At 36.8% G+C, this 20,143-nt stretch overlaps 3 protein-coding genes across 3 annotated transcripts; 1 reads left to right on the top strand and 2 right to left on the bottom strand.

Moving 5' to 3' along the window:
• Positions 1 to 1,301, top strand: LOC131605319 (uncharacterized). Its single transcript, XM_058877691.1, has 2 exons — positions 1 to 796; positions 997 to 1,301. The coding sequence occupies exons 1-2, from the start codon at positions 1 to 3 to the stop codon at positions 1,299 to 1,301; spliced, it is 1,101 nt and encodes a 366-aa protein (XP_058733674.1).
• Positions 1,302 to 4,195: 2,894 nt separating this feature from the next.
• LOC131607197 (norbelladine synthase-like) lies at positions 4,196 to 4,773 on the bottom strand. Its single transcript, XM_058879218.1, has 2 exons — positions 4,590 to 4,773; positions 4,196 to 4,491 (listed from the first exon to the last, which is right to left on the bottom strand). Exons 1-2 carry the CDS (start codon positions 4,771 to 4,773, stop codon positions 4,196 to 4,198), a joined length of 480 nt encoding a protein of 159 aa, XP_058735201.1.
• A 5,855-nt stretch (positions 4,774 to 10,628) lies between these two features.
• Positions 10,629 to 12,866, bottom strand: LOC131605318 (uncharacterized). The gene is made up of 4 exons (XM_058877690.1): positions 12,764 to 12,866; positions 11,908 to 12,243; positions 11,358 to 11,719; positions 10,629 to 11,150 (listed from the first exon to the last, which is right to left on the bottom strand). The coding sequence occupies exons 1-4, from the start codon at positions 12,864 to 12,866 to the stop codon at positions 10,629 to 10,631; spliced, it is 1,323 nt and encodes a 440-aa protein (XP_058733673.1).
• Positions 12,867 to 20,143: the final 7,277 nt, after the last annotated feature.

The following is a 20,143-nucleotide window of genomic DNA, read 5'->3' as shown; positions in this document are numbered from 1 at the left end:
ATGAAGAAGATGGGCTTCGGGAGAAAGTGGTTAAGCTGGATGGAGGCAAGTGTGTTTACGAGTTCCATGGCCATAATTGTGAACGGAAGCTGTACGAAAGATTTCAAAGTCGAGCGTGGTCTCCGACAAGGAGATCCCTTATCTCTGTTGTTGTTTGTAATTGCTATAGAAGGCTTAACTAGTCTTATGGAGAAAGCTTATAGTCTAGAAGATTACAAAGGTTTTTCGTTCGGTGATAACAATGTAGTTGACATCCTACACTTTACCAACGACACCATTATATTGGGTGATGGAGGCAAAAAAAACTTGTGGAGTTTGAAGTCGATTCTTAGGGGATTTGAACTCATGGCTGGCCTCAAGATCAATTTTAGTAAAATTAACATATACGGGATTAATCTTAGTGATACTACTCTTCAAATTTTGTCAACATTTATGTCTTGCGAAATAGGTGTCTCTCCGTTCAAGTTCTTGGGAGTTATGGTGGGTGACAGCCCGAGGAAGGTGGCAATGTGGAAAGACGTTATTAAATACATTAGGAGAAGGTTAGACAAGTGGAGAGGGATATTCCTTTCAATTGGAGAAAGGGTTGTTTTGATTAATTCGATTTTAAACGCAATCCCTCTGTATTCACTTTCGTTTTACCGAGCTCCAAAGAAGGTTATGAAGGAAATCAAGAGCATTCAAAGAAGAATCTTATGGAGGGGAGTGGAAGGAGGGAGAGGGATAAGTTGGGTTAGTTGGCGCAATGTGTGTAAGCCTAAAGAAGACGGCGGTGTGGGCATTAGAGACGTAGATTGTATGAATGTCTCGCTTCTAATGAAGTGGAAGTGGAGAATATGCACAGATGAGAATGCGATTTGGTCAAAATTGTTAAAACATAGGTGAAGGATTGTGAAGGATCCAAGGGCCTGTCGGCTTCTGACTTATTTCATTGCAGGGTTAAAAGTGGAGCCAACATGTAGTTCTGGTTCAATACGTGAGTGGGAAATCAGGCAGTGTCGGAAGCGTTTCCGGAGCTGTATGCCAAAGCAGAAAAACCGTACATGTCTGTAGTAGAGGCAGGATTCTGGGATGGCGATGATTGGAAGTGGGATGCAAATTGCTGCCTGCGAGAAATAGATGATGATGATGCGGATATGCTGAGTTTGCTGCAAAATGATTTGTCGCTGCTCAGCCAGCCGAACTCAGGCAGAGACGAAATCGTTTGGGTGGCGGATGAAGATAAAGGATTCTCCGTTAAAGGGTGTGCAACTGAGATTAGAAGACGCGAAGAGGGCTCGGGGCTGCAAACAGTAGAGTAAAGGAGATAAGATTTATGTGGAAGATTAAAGTTCCATCAAAGGTGGGCATTTTCAGTTGGAGGTGCGTTTTGGATAGATTACCAACGAGAGACCAATGGAAAGTAAGAGGTGTCTTAGTAGATGATATAGATTGTTTCTGTGTTTTCTGCTCCCATGAGTTGGAGAACACAAATCACCTTTTTGAGAGTTGTCCTTTAACTAGAAGAATTTGGAGAAAAGTGGGACAGTGGTTAGGGGATTCGGTGACTTTGTCGAACGATGAATTGAGGAACTATTTGGATAACTTTGATAAAATTAAGGCGGTAGAAGAACAAATAACTGTTGGAGTAATTAGGATAGCAGTGTTGTAGTATTTGTGGGTGATGAGAAATGCTATCCTATTTAAAGGTAATATCTTTAACTTTGATGAATGCTTTTCTGCTATCGTTCTTAGCTCCTGGAAATGGTTTAGGGTAGTTAATGATTCTTCTACGGCTTGTAATTTTCATGTCTGGAACACGTTACCTTTATCCTGTATAAAGAGGTAACTTGTTGTCAATTGTATCTTTATTTCTTCTGTGATTAATACCATTACTTATTGAAAAAATAATAATGGTCATTTGATCATTCAAAAGGATTTCTCAAACAAAGAAAAATTCGAATAATTCTCTAAAGAGGATCCAAAAATTATACTTGATAATTTCTCAACTCAAACGAGGAGAAATGGACATTGTTCTCTAAAAAGAATTCAAGAAAGTACTAAATGCAACGAGTAGAAAGAAAAGGAGAGAGATTGATGCTTTGACAAAATAAGTTTTTTGTATGTTTTGAATGAAATAAGGAATTTCCTTATATAATGAAGTAAGCTAGCTAAGATATCTCACCTAAGCAATGTGGGACTAGGGAGTTTTTTTAACTAACACACAATGTGAGACTTGACTTAAGAAACATTTTCAAATTCATCTCCCTATGTTAGAATATTGACATAATGTTCCAACAATTTCTATCGGAGTGGCTTCAAACAATGAAGATTCAATATGATGCTCTTATAGTCAATCAAATCTGGATACTTGCCTACGTGCCACCTCATAGAAAATTAGTTGGTTGCAAGTTGGTGTTCAAGTACAAAGTAAAGTTAGCGGCTAAAAGACTAATATAAATAATATATTTTATGATAAAACTTTCACTTCATCCAACAAATAACTGAGGTATAAACCCTGAGCATGTCACTTTTTTTTAAAATTACAATCTACTACCCTTAGTTGCTATAGACAACTAAGGATAAACTAACTACACGTTTGAATCCCAGTAACTGCAATTTATATTTTATTTCTTTTATAATGACGTCATCCTTTTTAATTTTATTTTTATTTAAATATTAAGTCATCTATTTCTTCGGTTAACCTACGAATCAAGGGAAAAGATTACTCAATTTTGCTTATAATAATATTTATTCATTAAGTTTTTCCCTAACTTAAGTCATTTGTTGCAACTCAAACTCGTAAACATCATTCTCTGAAATAGATTGCAAGACAACAAAATATTTACAGTTTCTTAATTAGTTAAGAAATCTTTCAAGATTGTTGTTGTTGTTGTTTAGTGAAGAAACTAATTTTATCAAACCTTGACCAAAATATTTTTTTGGCCTTGTAATCTATCTCACGGAATGGTGTTGTTGTTGTTGATTCCATCTTTTGCAATCCTTTGTTATATTTGTGAATAATTTCCCAATGTTGTCATCAAGGGCAAAAAATTGAATTATTTAATTTTTCCTTTGAATGACAATATTAAAAAAACTATTCCTAATCATATTTAAAAATATTGCAACCCAAAAAATAAAATGATAGATGGTAAAAATATGTAAGTGATATATCTTACACTTTGCCATTTTCTTTTTAATGCTACAAAAGAAGTAATCTATTCTCAATAGTAGGCTGAAAACCGGGGGGAAAAGTTATTATTTTATTTTTTATTTAAAAAAATCTATTACCTCGGTATTCATAAATATTCGAGGAAAAAAGCGATACAGTTTTGATTATAAATGAATCTTTGTCCTCCATGAAGTGATTATCAACGCTCAATACATTGCCAACTCATTAATCCATTTGAAACATTAGTGATCTGCGTGAAACCCTCACACTAGCCAATTAGAATGCAAATGCCACAAATACTATATTGTGAATGACAAACATTTATAATGAAAATATTAAGAATGAAAAAAGTAAAATTCAAAGAAGTGTGGAAATAATCTCTAGGATGGACAACAAATACAAAAAGTCTTGATTCAAGCTTAGTATTCCTTACATAATCTCTTGTATTGTACCATGATAAATTATTTTCTTTATCTAACTTTATAAATTTTTTAACATAAACAAATGCATGCAAAACTATTGAAAATATATTGCATACATATGGGTATCCAACAAAATCTAGCATTTGGTATTCACCAAGACTTAAAAGGATGATGATATATAATCTGCTGAATTTTCCGACAAATTTGTATTTGTAAATTAAAAAGAAAATAATAAAAACTTACGAAAATTTTTATTTTGATAAAAACGTGTTGTTTCATATGTAAACAAATAAGAGATCATTTAGAATATTGAAAATTGCAGTTTATACTTCTATATTTTTTAATTGAAGGTATAAATAAATTAAAAAATTGATTTAACATTTTACATCCTTGTATTGGCCGATCTAACAATGTAAAAGTTATTGCAAATTTTATTTTACACCTTCAAAAGATAAAGGTGTTGAAAACATACAAGTTTTACTTTCAAAAGTGATAAAATCTGAGCCACACATTAAATGGACAAGACCTAAGAAATACTAATACAAAGGTTGGAAGCTAAGTAACTTTCATCATTTCATACAAGAACTATAAGCAATGAGTGTTATTTTGAAGCAGATAATTACTACTTTGCTTCCTTTGCAGCCTTGTTTCTTCCGAGATAATTCTTAGCAACTTGTACAATGTTTGCCAATGGCTGAATGGAAACAAGTGAAGCATTAGCTGCTTCTTTCACTTCATACTCTATTGTAGATTTCACTATGCTCGATTCTTTACCTTTCTCTATAACTTGTAAACGAACTCTAAATAGTGTTAATCCAAAATCCAAGTATCCACCTTCAATTACCTCAGTTTCTTTGATGAGTTTCTCATTATCAACTATGGTAAACTTCTCTTTATAACTGGCGGGGCCAGGTATACCTGTTCCAACTCCAACCAAAACAATCAAACACTAACATACTAAGAAACACACAAGAAAAAACTATAAATAAAAGTACAATAATAAGAATATAAATGACCTGGCGTGAATGTGAGTTTGAGAATAGTTCCAACCCCTCCATCTCCTTCAACTACTTCCACTTTCTGAAACAATTCAGGCATCTCTTCTCCAACGAGTTTTGCAATACCAAGTGTGCCAATGAGATCCCATGCTTCACTTGCTGGCACGTTAAGCTCCAACTCATGCTCAAGTTGACCAGACATATTCTCTTTATCACAAAAGCTTACTCTGGTTAGTACTTTTGAAAATGTAGAGACTTTGTTACTTATTTATAGATATCAATGTATGGTAATTAAGAACAAAATATTTGGGAATATTACATCATTACGTTACATTCAATGAAACCGTTTAGTTTAGGAATCATTAATATGTCTAAACTCTAAAGTACATATCTTTAATTAAAATAAAAGATTCCACTATTTTCGATAGCATCGTTGCCGGCTTAATACAAGTTCAATTTTGTTGTTAAGCAATTTTGTTGGTTACACGTTACTGTTAAATATTAGAGACAAACTGCTGAATATCCATGGGTCACAGGCACAAACAACTAGTCTGAGGTGTCCCTCTCTCCTTCTATACACATAGTAGTGCACCACAGGAAACAATACTGCTAAATGACCACCCCATGCTCACTAAGACCAAAACAAATCACTGAAAACCAAAAACCTATCTCTCTCATGTTGAACCAGTTAATGTCAAGCAAACTTTATTTCAATCTGAGCGGCTTCAAACTATAGAGATTGAATATTATGCTCTGATAGCCAATCAAACCTGGATACTTATCTACCTTCCACCTCATAGAAAATTAGTTGGTTGCAAGTAGGTGTTCAAATTCAAAGTAAAGTTAGTCGCTAAAGACATTACTATAAATAATAAATTTTATAATAAAGTTTTTAATTTACCAACAAATAAATCTTTTATAATTGAGATTGTTGGGATTCGAAACATATCCCTTAATTAATATACCATTGGTTGTGTGTAGCAACTAAAGTCATTACTGAAAAATATTTAAGGTTTTCATAATTAGTTAGGAAATCTTTTAAGGTTGTAATTGTTGTTGTTTTTATTTATAAGTAGGAAATCTTGTATTAACTCGAACAAGGGGTACTCAACTAAAATATAAAGAGAACAGAGAATACAAGAAAATAATCAACTAGAGATTCAAGCTAAGCAAAGAACACTAACAGGTTTACAAGCCAATCCTTCATATTGAAGGCTAGAGGAATGTTGGATCTCGCTCCAAAGTAACCTTATGATAGAGTCTTTGCTAATGTCAGTGTTTCAATCACACCTTTTGTTCTGGACCAGCCCAATTACTTCAAATTGGGCCAATCACTCTTTGGCCCAAAGGCATTCTGATTCACCCACGCGACAGCCTTCCCCGGCCCGCTCCGGGCAAACACAAGGCATAACCGAGCACGCTGAAGCCTCGTGCTCGGCAATAGCTAACTCGCGTGTTTCCTAGCCTAGCGCCTCACATGGGTCCTTAAAAAGTGGAGTTCTTTCCGCATGGAACAATCCTATAAATAGCCCTCTAACCCTAGAGGGCAAGGTAATCTTTTTTCACCCAAAATCTCTCACTTTGTTGTACCTTGTTGTCCAAACACTTACTTTGGCATCGGAGTGCCTTGCAGGTACAACCACCTTTTTTCTCCTCCAACCGTTCCGGATTTCAAGCTTCACCATTGTTGGTCACCTGTTCTGCTCAGAAAGATCAGTGGCGCCGTCTGTGGGAATCAATCAGCTCCCCCGTTTCTTTTCTTGCACTTCTTGATCCTTTTCTTGCCCCTGCAAGAAGTCAGAAACCATAGCTCTGATTCAACCATCATCCATGGCTGGAAACAACGAAGAATTCTCTTCTCTGGACGCAACAGTGATCAACAAGAACGACATCTCCGTCGTCGTTCCTCCACCCAGAAATACCGCTCCACATCCTCGTGACGGTCTCACAGCATCTCCTTCCCCGAAAGGCTTCCACGAAAACACCGTCCATCACCTCGGAGATACCAGCGGTAAAGATAACCACGAAGAGGTTCTTGAGAAACCTTTCTCCACCAAGGGTCCAACTCACCCAGATCAAACCATGGCCGCCGTCTTGGCAGCCCTTGCGCAGACGAACGCCTTGATTCAACAAAAGAACGACAGGATCGGGGCACTCGAACAGAAGTGTCGCTCTAAGACTCCACCTGTCATAATCCTCGCTCCCGTCACGAGGCGGTCACCAAGAAACGCCCCTGTTCCCCCTCCCCGAGGGAACATCCGGGTCCTGCTTCAAAGAAAGGGCATGGCGACCACCGCTCCCGACGCCGTTCACAATCTCCCAAGCCGAAGAGGAGATCCAAGTCGCCTCCCACAAAGCTCGACGACGATCGGAGGCGACACAGGCGAAGCCACAGTCGATCCGTCACGCCAACCCTCTGTGACGAAGAAGAGGAGCGCAGGGGCCCTGTGTCATACGCTATCCTGGAAGCACCTCTTCCGACCGGTATCGAGAAGCCCCCACCATTGGGCATGTACGATGGAACGACCGATCTAGACGAGCATATCGAGAACATCGACGCCCTCCTAGACTACAGAGGAGTACCGAGCACAATCAAGTGCTGGTTGTTCCCGACCACATTACGCAAAGGAGCCATGACTTGGTACAAAAGTCTTCCCGACGAATCCATCACGTCATGGAAAGTGCTCGGAAAGCTTTTTTCCAGACACTTCACGGCCCGCAGACATCCGAAATCGGAAGCCTCCCTGGAAGCCATTATTCAGGGGAAAGACGAATCACTTTGGGCCTACATAGATAGGTTCAACAAGGAGGCTGTGCAGGTATCCACAACTGCCCACATGAAGAAGTTCTTGCTCGAACGAGGCCTCCGGCCACGTTCAGATTTCGCCAAAGCAATCGGGATCGAGACACCGCCCACCTTGGACGAATTTTTCCTCAAGGACCAGGCGTATATACAATACGAGGAAAAAGAGGCCGCTCATGCAGTCCGCAATTCCAGACAGGAAGAAAACAAAAAGGGCGCTCGTCAAAACGATTCCTGCCGGGGATCCGACAAGAAAAAAGAAGATAAAGGTCGAGATCCTAAGGACTACAAAGGCCCAGCAGGAAAGTTCCGGGAATACACCCCCACTAAATGCATCCAGGGAACGCATCCTGAGCGAATGCGCGAACGCCAAATTCCAAACGGGAAAAGTCCGTTTCCCAAAATCCATGCCTGCACGGCCAAACGTAGACAAATCAAAGTTCTTCCGCTTCCACAAAGGCCACGGGCATAACACCGAAGACTGCATCCACCTGAAAGACGCAATAGAAATTCTAATCAGGGAAGGACACCTGAAACAATATGCAAAGAAACAAGAGGCGACCAAGGAAGCCAAACCGGTCGTCGAGGAGAAACCGGCAGAGGATACGCCCGCCATGCAAGTGGCCATGAGTATCACCAGAACGGAGGACTTTTACCTCCCCGACTAGACTAGATTATCTTCCCCCCTCTCTTCTCACAGCCCGTGGGAGTTCTTCCCTTCCGCCATGGTCATCTCCGGAGGAGGGTTCAGGAAACTCACCGTCGAGTCTGCAAAACAGAAGTTCGACGAGCTAATTTTAGCAAATTCGAGCAAAGCCGCTACCCTGGACCTTGCCAAGGGCGGATCCTCCCCCATAGCTTTCTATCGGAAAGAACTGCCGGGGGTGCCCCCAATGCAACCATCCCTCTCCTCATCCGGGCTCGGATGGCCAACTTCGACGTACGAAGCATTCTGGTCGACCAAGGGAGCTCGGTAGACATTATGTATTCCCAGCTATTCAAAATGTTGCAACTGAATGACCGCCACCTCACCCCCTACGTAGGCTCCGACCTACAAGGTTTCAATGGCACCGTAACAAAACCATGGGGTTTCGTCGAACTTATTCTCTCGGTCGGGTCAACAGAAACTGCGAGGGCCGTCAAAGTCCAATTTCTAGTCATCGATTGCCCCTCGATCTACCAATGCATTTTGGGACGCCCCACGCTGGCCGAACTAATTGCCGTCCCTTCGACCGTGCATCTCAAACTCAAATATTACACAGCTAAAGGGGAAGGATTTTTGTCCCAAATGCTTAACTTTGCAAATAACTCTGCAGTAGTAATTAGGCAGCAAATGGACGAAAGTAACCATGACATGGTCCAAATTCTTGCACAAACAATGGGTACGGTCTTCAACCCTTTGATCCAAAATACTACTTAGGCGAACCAACAAATGGTGGCGTAAATGACGCCCCTAGCACGATATTTTTGGTGTGCCTCAACCTCCTCCCCAACCCCAAAGGGATTGGATGAGAGATAATCAGGGGGTATCACTTGAAGAAGACCCAACAATAAACCAAAATCAAAGAAATTCACCACCCTCAAATCTGATAAACCAAGGAGGGGTTGTCGAACCACCAAGGTCGAACCTCCAAGCAAGAACAATAGATCCCAAGGGAAAGAGAGCCAGAGGTAGTATATTGGTAGATAGAAACCAAAATGCTGACGAAGTTGTGCAACAAATTCGACATGATAATATGGCAGCAGACAACAATTTGGCAGCCATGGTCGAAAGAATCATGGCCCTAAATGGTGTGAATATTGTCCTTCATAGGCCAAGTTACACTTCTCCTCTGAATGAATACTTCCTTCAGTCGGATGTACCCCATAGATAGAAGGTCCCTAAGTTTACCAAATTCTTTGGGGACATTACCGAGTCTACCGTAGAACATGTTGCTAGGTACTTAATAGAAGTAGGCGAAATCACTGGAAATGAAAACCTTTGAATTAAGTACTTCCCAAGTTCGCTAACAAAAAATGCTTTCACCTGGTTCACTACACTGTCGGCCAATTCGATTCATGGTTGGGCACAATTAGAAAGATTGTTCCATGAACAGTTCTACATGGGACAAACCGATATTAGTCTGAAAGAATTGGCAAGTGTGAAGCAAAAATTCACTAAGCCAATAGATGATTATCTAAATAGGTTTCGATTTGTTAAGGCCAGATGTTTTACTCAAGTTCCTGAGCATGATTTGGTCAAAATGACCGCAGGTGGTTTGTATTATTCCGTTAGGAAGAAACTAGACACTCAGCACTTGCGAGATATGGTCCAATTGGCTGATAGGGTTCGACAGATAGAGCGCCTAAAAATAGAAAAGGCTAGAGCAAGTAAGAATAATAGAAAATAAAAAATAGCCTACATCGAATATGATGAAGGCAAAAAAAAGTTGATATGAAGAGCCTTTCGATGTGGATGAAGGCGAAATAGACCTTGGTGAACTTAAGCAAGGGCCCCCCTTATTTGTGTAGGGATTTAGCGCCTTCAAATGGAAAAAAGTCGGTCGAACCTGATAAGGGAGATAGATTCCCTAAGAAAACTTATACTTTCGACGTCATAAAATGTAACGAAATCTTTAATTTATTAGTTAAATATGGCCAAATGATAGTACATCCAGGTGCTAATATACCCCCTTTGGAACAAAGGAAAAAGAGGGGTTTTTGTAAATATCATAAATTTTTGGGCCATAAAACATCTCAATATTTTTGAACTAGAGAAATACATCGATTCGGCTTCAACCATAACCCCACTATTTTGCATCATACTACGATCATCTTTTGATTTTGTATAAAAGGTATAATGACCAATGTCGTATGCAGTCCAAGTAATGACTAAATTTTTGGCTCGTACAACAATCATTTAAGTATCTCGGATGCACTACGATTATTAGATACACTTTTATTAAACTAATATATGAATCGATTTTTATGCTATATCAACAACAACTTGTCACTCATTCGGATTCCTCAAAAGTCTTTTGTGAGTATCTATTAAAGGTTGAACTTCATCTATATTATTCAATATATAGAAATGTGCTTGAATAACTACATCTCGAGCCATTTACTTAACATTTAGACCTTGAATACCTCTTTTGTAAGTGTGATCAGCGTGACGAGACTTTGGAATGCCTATAGAATCTGCTTATTGACAAATAGTTTTTACAAAACTCAACACCTTCTTCAGTGATGTACCTTTCAACAATTGAAACTTTCGATCAATGATGATTCTTTGTATATCCTTCAAAGATATTCATATATTGCTCTATTGGATACATCCACCTTAAATAAACTGGACCACAAAACTTGATTTCTCTGACTAGATGAACAAGTAAGTGAACCATAATGTCAAAAAATGATGGAGGAAAATAAATATCCAATTGACACAAGATTATGGAAGCCTCATCTTCTAGTTCATCTAAATTTTTAAAATCAATAACTTTATTACATATGGCATTGAAAAATAAGCACAATCTTATTATAGTTACTCTCACATTCTTTGGTAGGATCCCACGGATAGCCATTAGTAAAGGTTGTTGCATCAATACATGAAAATCATGAGATTTTAAACCAATTAACTTGATATCTTTCATTGATACAAGTTTCTTCATATTTGATGAGTAACCTTGCGAAAATTTAATACCTTGCAAATACTCACAGAAAATTTTCTTTTTCTTTTTAGATAGAGTGTGACATGCTAGAGGCATATAAGTTCTTTTACCTTTCTCTATTGGAGCCAACTATTTTCGTATACCCATTACCTCCATATCAAGATGGGAAGTATTACTATCTTTAGTATTGCATGGAATATTTAGAAGTGTGTCAATCAAACTATCACACACATTTTTCTCCACGTGCATCACATCAAGACAATGTATAATATCAAGATTTTACCAATATGGAAGATCAAAGAAGATGAACCCCTTTTTACATATATTTTTTGTAACTTCCCATTTTTCTTTTTGTCTCTTCCCGAAGACAACATTAATGTGTTCCTGCCGTTGATAAACTTCATCCCCGATTAAAGGTTTAGGAGCCTCATCAAACTCTTGCTCTTCATTAAAAGCCTTCCGCAATCTACGATAAGGATGACCGGGTTTTAGAAATTTTCGATGCCCAAGGTAAACAGTCTTTTTTCTAAACTCAAGTTGGTGATAACAAGTATTATCTTCACAAATAGGACACGCTTTATATCCTTTGACACTATATCCAGCCAAGTTACCGTAAGCGGGAAATTTTTTGATTGTGCAAAATAAGATTGCACGCATTTTAAACTTTTCCCCAAAATATGCATCATCAACTTCAACGCCTTCATCCCACAAGAGTCGTAAATCATTAATTAATGAACTTAGATAAACATCTATGTCTTTACCAATTATCGTGGTCCATAAATCATTATAATTAACAGTATATACTTGTGCTTCATGCACAACCAAGGAGATAGGTTATAAATAGTGAGAAGAACAGGCCACGAAGAATGATTAGTGCTCAGATTACCAAAGGGGTTCATTCCATCGGTGGCAAGCCCAAGCCTAAGGTTTCTTGGCTCAACTCCAAAATCCAGAAACAACGAATCAATTTTCTTCCATTGCAACGAATCAGCTACATGGCGAATGTTTCCATCATGAGTTTTTTCATCTGCATGCCATCTAATATTCTTTGCGCCTTTCAAATTAGAAAAAAGCATATTAAATCGTGAAATTATTGGCAAGTACCATAACACTTTAGCAGGACGATGCTTCCTACTAACATTATCATTGTCATTGTCATCACCATTGTTGGCCTTCAGCTTGTATCGCGACACACCATATTTTGTACATTGATATACTATTTCTTGTATAATATGAAATCATTAGGGCAATCATGTATTTTGATATACTCCAGACCCATTGGACACGATATCTTCTTGGCCTCATAGCAACGATCCGACAATTTGTTATCTTCTGGTAACATTTGCTTTAACAATTCGAGTAATTCCATGACACTTTTATCCGACCATCCAATTTTTGCCTCCATATTAAACAAATTTAACACCGGCGACAATCGAGTAAAATTTATGCATCCCATATATAAAGGGGTGTCTTTATCACTACATAAGGTATCATAAATATGAGCATTCTTAAAAGAAGATTCCCCAATATCATAAAACATATCCTCTAGTTGATCCTCCATATATTCATCTTCATCCACCCTTAACTTTGTGGCACCCGACTTTCCTCTTTATCCACCTCACCATGCCACGTCCATATTATATAATTTTAACATATACCATCACAACAAAGGTGCTGGAATATTTATTTCTTTGTACCCTTATAGATATTTGCGCAAAAAACACAAGGATAATAAAAGATACCATTATTGTCGATAAGATGTTCATCAGTGTATTCAAGGAATTCAAGAACTCCTTTCTCATAAACCGGACCTAATCTATCGGCTTTCATCCAACTACGATCCATTAGAACTTCTGAAATTTATTATACACGTATAATAATGTGAATGACACACCATAGTATAAATCTAAAGCAAATCTAAACCTAAAGCATATGAAAAATATACTCTCATACCGACTTTTTCCTATATATAAAGAAAAAATGAATGAAGATGTTGAGGAGTACCGTACTTCGAAACTGAAGAATATTATGCATGTAAGGAATGAAGATGTTAAAGAGTACTGTACTTCGAAGCTGAAGAATCAAATGAACAAAGAGGATGAAGATTTGAGCATATACAACATAAACCAATAAAAAACGAATAAAGATGTTGAAGAGTACCTTACTGGCAAGCTGAAGAAACAAATGAAAGAAGAGGGTGAATATTTGAGCTCCAAATGAATGGATACGAAGAGGGTAAAGATTACGCCACCTCTGTCGTCTCTAGCAAGCTTTTTCACCAAGAGTGTCTTATGAAAGAAATACGAAATAAGTTTTGTTTTAATTTATCAGTGAACCCTTTAATCGCGGTTGGAAAAAGCAAACATAGTGAAAACTTAAGTCCTCCAACAACGGTTGGTGTATTAGCCGTTGTTAAATCATTTACAATTTATTTTTTAAATATTGGAGATAAGTGACACACGCTTAGTGTACTCAAAAAAATGGAAAAAATGTAGTATTGGGAATCGAAGTGTGCTACACATCATTTTTTACTATGGTGTTTAAAATCAACCGTCATTAAATTACTATTAAAAAATCTAGCAACTCACTGGGCACGAAAATTTTAACCTATCACTAAGGTGTATATGAATACGTTGTAAACATGGCATTGTTCTTTGCGCATTTTGTAGTAGTGCCAATTATCCAGGACATTATGTGCGACATTTATCCCTTGAGGAACCAAATTTCAATTTTTGTGCTTGATCTCAAGCACATATAAAATCATTTATCAATATTTTTCATGTGTGAATCTCATGATCATTTTGTGATTTTTTGTGAAATCAACTTCCTCTCACTTTTGAAAAGTTCAAAACCCTTGCAAACAAATTTCTTTTTTCTTGAATCTTTGTTTTGATTTCGGATCTTGATAATGAGAAATTTGTAATTGATTAAGAGAGACATTGTCTTGAACTAATCATTCTTGAATATTTTGTAAATATTTTCAAGTTCTTACAAGATTGAGGATGTTGTCATTGTTACAGACAAATTTCAGAGGAAATAAGGAGGTTATTTTCTCCAGATTTCCTTGGTAGTGATCATGTGGAAGGCTACGGGAAAGATGAAGTTCTTCTCAAATCTTCAAACAATTCATCACTCAAGGAATCTGTAGAATCAAGGAGTGATTACTACACACAGAGGGTTGAAACATATTGGTGATATTGGAAGATTTAGAAGTGTGAATAGAGTAAAGATTATGCTGAAGAGTTTGGCATTTAGATGTATACAAGTAAAGATCCAAATAGAAGATGTATTTTCTTTAGCATTATTTTGGACTAGTTACTTTATGAACTCTTGCAATATTTGTCAAAATAAAAAGAAACAATGCAGGTTCCAATGGGAAACCATTAAAGAGTGCATGTAGGCAAAGAGAAGTCGAACGTCGAAGCATTATAATCCTGGTGTCTCCTCTCTCTCTCTCTCTCTCTCTCTCTCTCTCTCTCTCTCTCTCTCTCTTATGTAAATGCAAGCTTCTCAAGCATAGTGTGTTTTGATGAAGACAATATGGACATCAAGCTTTTATAAAGGATGTGCAAAAAGAATTTCAAGTATCAAGCAAAAATACATCATTTCAAAGTCTTGAAGAAATTGTGAAGATTCAAGAATCAAGCTAAAGTGTCAAAGGTATAAACAATACTCACTTTGACATATAATTGTTCACAAATATATTTCCATGCATATCATAAACATACTACAAAGTGTCATCCTTCAAAAGTTCATTTAAAACCTTTTTCTAAGTTAAAAATCAAAATAAAGGTTTTAGGAACCGGGTTGTCCCTATGGGGGAACCGGTTCCCAGCATTCTCAGTTTTCAGCATTCTGTGTTTTACTATGGGGAACCGGGTTGTCCCTAGGTGGGAACCGGTTCCTCAGTTCAAAATTTGAATTTTTCTGCTGTAACGTTCAGCAGGAACCGGGTTGTCCTAGGCAGGAACCGGTTCCTACTGAACCAGTGTGTTTTTTCATTGCATGATCTTATTCAAACGAATCCATTTTCTTACCACTTGATCATTGCATTGTTTCATGGAAAAATAACCATTCAAAGAGGTGTTTGACACATTATAAGTACTACATATTTCAAAATCATTATTCACCTTCTTCATTAACAATTCATACTCATAAATTTCATGATTTTCAAGTGTCCACAAACCAGAATTTTTATATGAAACTTTCTACACACATTTTCATTGAGAATTCATTTAAAGTTTCATGCATACATTGTGAACACTTATATTCATTTTGAGAATTGTTTATTTGAAGAAGAAGATCAATCCAAGATTGATAGTGCTATACAAACTTCATCTAAATCTCTTGTAAAAATTCAAAGAAAATTATCTCCTTACTATCCAGGATTGTTGGAAGTAAGTGGTGTGTTTGAAGAGGATTGTTCTTCATTCACATTAGTGTTGATTGATCTTAAAGGTGTTAAGAACCTTTGATCACCCTATAGGTTAGATAGTAGGCATAGGCTTGTACAATAATTCTAACTATAGTGAAATCTCTTTCGTGTTTGAAAGGGGACTGGAGTACTCTCGGATTGTGAGGGGAACCAGTATATATCGTTGCGTTCTTTACTTTTCCGCACTTTATTGCATTCATCACCATTACCAAAGAAAAGAAAAGAACCTTACAAAAACCTTCAAACACTTAACCAAAAATTATTAGAAGTATTCTCATAAAACCGATTAAATTTTTGAAAACCTAATTCACCCCTGTCATACCCCAAAATTTGCCCTCCTATATTCAATCAAAGGTCCCTCTATGCATCTTCAATGGCTCAAAGTTCAAGGGACTGTTCAAAACAACACTCTCCTAATCAAGGGTCTCTCAAAGCTAGGGTTTGCACTTTATCAAAGGATTTTGAATTTCTAAGGCCTCAAATGGATCTCAAGATGTATCATATGTCCCAATGTATCTCCATGACAATTATTAAGCTTTAATCCCAAGGATTTCCCACTCAATGGCTCAGATGACCAATAATCGACTGTGTTGACCTAAAAGTCAGCTATAGTCAAAATACAGTCAAACTTCAAGATTTTTGGTCAACATCGAGTATGTGAGGTTATATCCATCATTTGATCAAAGGTTGATCATGATCCATTAATAGAAACTCGGAGATGAACAAATACAAAAAGGTTCAAATTAGGGTTTCTTAGGAGAAAGTCAACCCAACTTTGACTGGGCATAACTTTCACATGGAACATCAAAAATTCCTCACTTAAAGCCTATTCTGAAGGAAATTTGCTTCCCTATAACTCTGTCTCTCACAAGCCATGGCCAGAAAGGCTTCATTTGAGAGATATAGTCCAATACATTATAGGTCCTCCACAAAGGTCAACAAAAACACCTTTTGGGTCGAAGCTCATAATTTGAGCATGGAAGTTTCAATTGAGATGAAACTAAAAAGGTCATTTAGAGGACTCTTTTAGCTTTCTAAAAAGTCCTAGAATGCTTCCATATCATAAAAATGGAGAGAGTTATGCATTGATGAAGTTAGACAATTTTGAAGAAATATACAAAGGTCAATTTGAGCGAAATCACTTATTTTGACTAATGGGCCTAGGTTTGAGTTTCTAAACATGGTAATGAGTGCACCATGAGCCCATAATTCTATTCTCATCTTTTTTTAATTATTTATTTTTTATTATATTGAATTTTTATTCATAAAAATCAATATAAACTAAATAAATGATGAAAATAATTAAAGATTGGAATGAGATCTTGTAACTATCAAATTTGAAGGAATATTTTGGGAATAAATCAAGGAATTTTATGGAAAGAGAAAAATATAATTTGAATAAAAATAGCATGTTTTGCATGATTTTCTAAAAAAAATATTTTCTCAAGACAATCAAGGATTGCTCATATTTTTCCAACCCTAATTGGTCCATATATATACTAAAAACATTTAGAAAGAAAGGGGGAACGAAAATAGACTCACAAAACCTATTCTAGGTTTTCAAAAATACAAAGGAACTAGGGCAATTGAAAAAGAAAAGTTGCAGCCATTCTCAAGTGATTCCCAGTATTCCTTCACGTTCCTTAAACTCCCAGGAACCATCTCCGATCCTTGGACGAATTCAGAAGTGTCCGGAGTGTCCCCATGGCTCTCATGTGTTCATGACATTCATGAATCTCAGGTTCTTAATCTAAAGCATTTAAATCGATTCTATGTGTGTATACTTGTTCATCATATTGTTTAAGATTGTTTTGAACCGTTAGTTGTGAGTTTTAGCGCAGGATTCATGTTTTGCCATTGTTAGGGCATTGAGATCTTCTTCTTCGTTTTCGTGATTGCAGCCGGTTTTGTGCAAAATAAATCACACCATTAAATTCACCGTGTTTTAATTAGGAGATCTGGGTGATCCATTTGTTATAATAACAGTGTTTTGTTTGAGTTTAATTATGTGTTTATATTATTGAAACATATGGAAACCGTGACTTTGAGGATGATTTTATACTTGATATAGCCTTTTATTTGCTTCAAATTAATGATGGTTGTGTTCGTGGAATTTAGAACTACAATTTTGGTTTAAATTTCATTTGATTTCATGGAGAATTGAGGGAGTTATGGATAGGTGAAGATGAGGAATGGAACTCGATTCATGGCTGTATGGGGTGGTGTTTAACGTTCCATTATGCAGTCTCATGAGGAAGACGAACAGCTGGCACCGCGAGAATGGTTGGTCAGAGACAAGGACCCCGCGCTGATTTTTTTTCTTTTGGTTCCACCAACAATTTAATGCACGTTTTTTTTGTTTATGATTATTTGTTTCATTATCAATGACACCAAACAGTTGGCAGCAGAGATGGAACGTGAACAGTACTGGTAATTGAGACGTCCTGGGTTCGACCCCTGTTGAGGACGTCTATTTTGTTGTAATATTTTGTTCATAGATCCAGGGCTTCCCATCAGCGACGGCACGTGATACACCTCTCCCAGTCAACCGTCAGATGCTCGCCTAGCATTGATCAAACGCTCCAGATTCGCATGCCTATGGTATACCATCAACAAACAGTGGCACAGGATCACAACCAGGTTTCCTTTATATATTTTTATTTTATATTTTGTTTAAATGTTTGGATTAAATATTAAATAAATATTAAATAATGTTATTTCATTTAATTGATTTGTTTGATTATGATTAATACTATAATTATGATTAGGATTATGATTAACTTTAGGATTGTCCCGATTATTTCCTCGAATAATTCGATTTAGTTAATTTAATCTAACCTTTAATTATAAAATCACAAAAAAAAACTTAGAAAATTGTGATCAAGGCATTAGGGTTTGTCCAATCTCATTTTTAGCCAAAATAATATGATTTAATTTGTTATTCGTTTCGACTAAATCTATTGGTCGCGATGGGTAATATTCGATCATTTAATTTAAGCAATTAAAATGAAAATAAACTTATTTTGCTAAAAGGTTGTAACCATCTTATTGGTTATGATGATTAGCATTTCTTATCAATTCGTTATCATTTGTAATTGAATCTATCGATTATGAGAGGTAACGATAAATCAATAAATTAATTCTATAAAACATATTCATTTGCTATTCGTAGTAATCGAATCTATCGATTATAGTGGTTAGCAATCCTCCCTTTAATCCGTTAGCCGTGGTAATCAAACCTATTGATTATTGCAACTAATGGTAACAAATTAAAATCAGGGTTGTACGCCCAAAACACTTAAAATATATCAAATAACAAACCACGGATTTTCATCTCTTCAATTCTGCGATGTTCAAACTACGATAAGGTAATTCAAAATACCTTCGAACTTCGCATTTCAAAAACAATTTCAAAACAACTTCAAACCATTCAAATCAAATTCTAAGGCATACAATCCTGCCCCGAACTACGTTGACTCTGATTCTCCCTAAGGAGATACGTAGGCACTTGGCAACAAGGCGAGTCCCCTTCCTTCAAACCCTAATCATGTTCAATATAATTAGCCTTTAACCCTATTCACTGTCTGTCACCTTTCTTTATGTTTTGCCATAACCCTTATCTTTGCAATGTTAACCTTTAGGAAAGGGTTGAGGGTGCCTAACACCTTCCCTCGACCTGAATATAGTATCTTACCTCGATCTCTATACTGCGTAGGGTTTCCTATTCGCCCTTCAGAATAGGTGGCGACTCTCTAAGTTATAATTTTTAGGCAGGTTGCTACAGCTGGCGACTCTGCTGGGGACATCACTTAATGGTGAATTATTATGCTCCTATAGGTTTTGGCAGAGTTTAGGTTTTTGGCGAAACATTTAGGTTTGTGGCAAACTTTTTAGGATTTGGCTAATTTGCCATTTTAGGGTTTATTTATTTTTTATAAATATTTAAAATTTTTATTTTATTTATTTATTTATAATTTCATCCTTTTACGTCAATTCAATAAATACCTGTTTATTTAAATAATATCTGTTTATTTAAATATTTGCTGTGTATCGCATTTTAAATTGCAAGCGGCTGGAGTTCGAGGTTAGTTTTAAATATTTAAATTTTATTTATTTATTTATCTTCCTTTGCAATTTCATTACTGCAGTTTAATTAAATATTTATTTAAATGAATATTTTTTGCTATTTTTCTATTATATCTGTTGGGTTATTATACATTGTTGTTAAACCCTAAGTGTGGGAGTTAACTTTGAGATCAATAGGGGAGTACGAATCTCCTACGAATCTCATTGATAACTCCACTCGGAGTGGGTTGAGTATTCGGAAAGGTCCAAAACGAGGCTTGACTTTGTTGAGGGCTGGACTGAATACTTGGCTGATCTCTCCGGGAACCTACCCCAAAAATTCGAACCTCATGGATAAAATGAGTTGTTCTAAAATCCGAAGAGAGAAAAAGTCTCAGAGGCTACGAACGACCCCATGAGACCTTCTAGAACCCCCCCTATAAAAAGGTTGGCTCCCTAGAGCCCCCTACGTCGAACCTATGAACTTAGGACTTTCGTGCTTTTGTGCTTACTATATGCTTGCAATTTATATACTTCGAATATCTATGCGTTTCAATTTTGCAGGTATCCCTACGTATTCCCTAGTCTGTAGGGACTCTAATTCTTAAGACCATGGCTTTCC

This window comes from Vicia villosa, linkage group LG5, assembly GCF_029867415.1.
Source record: "Vicia villosa cultivar HV-30 ecotype Madison, WI linkage group LG5, Vvil1.0, whole genome shotgun sequence".
NCBI classification, from domain to species: Eukaryota; Viridiplantae; Streptophyta; class Magnoliopsida; order Fabales; family Fabaceae; genus Vicia; species Vicia villosa.
The sequence above is the reverse complement of the archived record's forward strand: the minus strand, read 5'-3'. Positions and strand labels throughout refer to the sequence as shown.

Excerpts from the sequence above, each read along its gene's own strand:
- LOC131605319 (XM_058877691.1), top strand. The coding sequence starts at position 1 with ATGAAGAAGATGGGCTTCGGGAGAAAGTGGTTAAGCTGGATGGAGGCA. Across the intron at positions 797-996 it reads GGGCATTAGAGACGTAGATT|TGTCGGAAGCGTTTCCGGAG; the intron begins GTATGAATGTCT and ends GAAATCAGGCAG.
- LOC131607197 (XM_058879218.1), bottom strand. The coding sequence starts at position 4,773 with ATGTCTGGTCAACTTGAGCATGAGTTGGAGCTTAACGTGCCAGCAAGT. Across the intron at positions 4,492-4,589 it reads CAAACTCACATTCACGCCAG|GTATACCTGGCCCCGCCAGT; the intron begins GTCATTTATATT and ends GAGTTGGAACAG.
- LOC131605318 (XM_058877690.1), bottom strand. The coding sequence starts at position 12,866 with ATGGATCGTAGTTGGATGAAAGCCGATAGATTAGGTCCGGTTTATGAG. Across the intron at positions 12,244-12,763 it reads ACATCTTATCGACAATAATG|AAATAGTATATCAATGTACA; the intron begins GTATCTTTTATT and ends ATATTATACAAG. Across the intron at positions 11,151-11,357 it reads GACAAAAAGAAAAATGGGAA|TTGGCTCCAATAGAGAAAGG; the intron begins GTTACAAAAAAT and ends ATACGAAAATAG.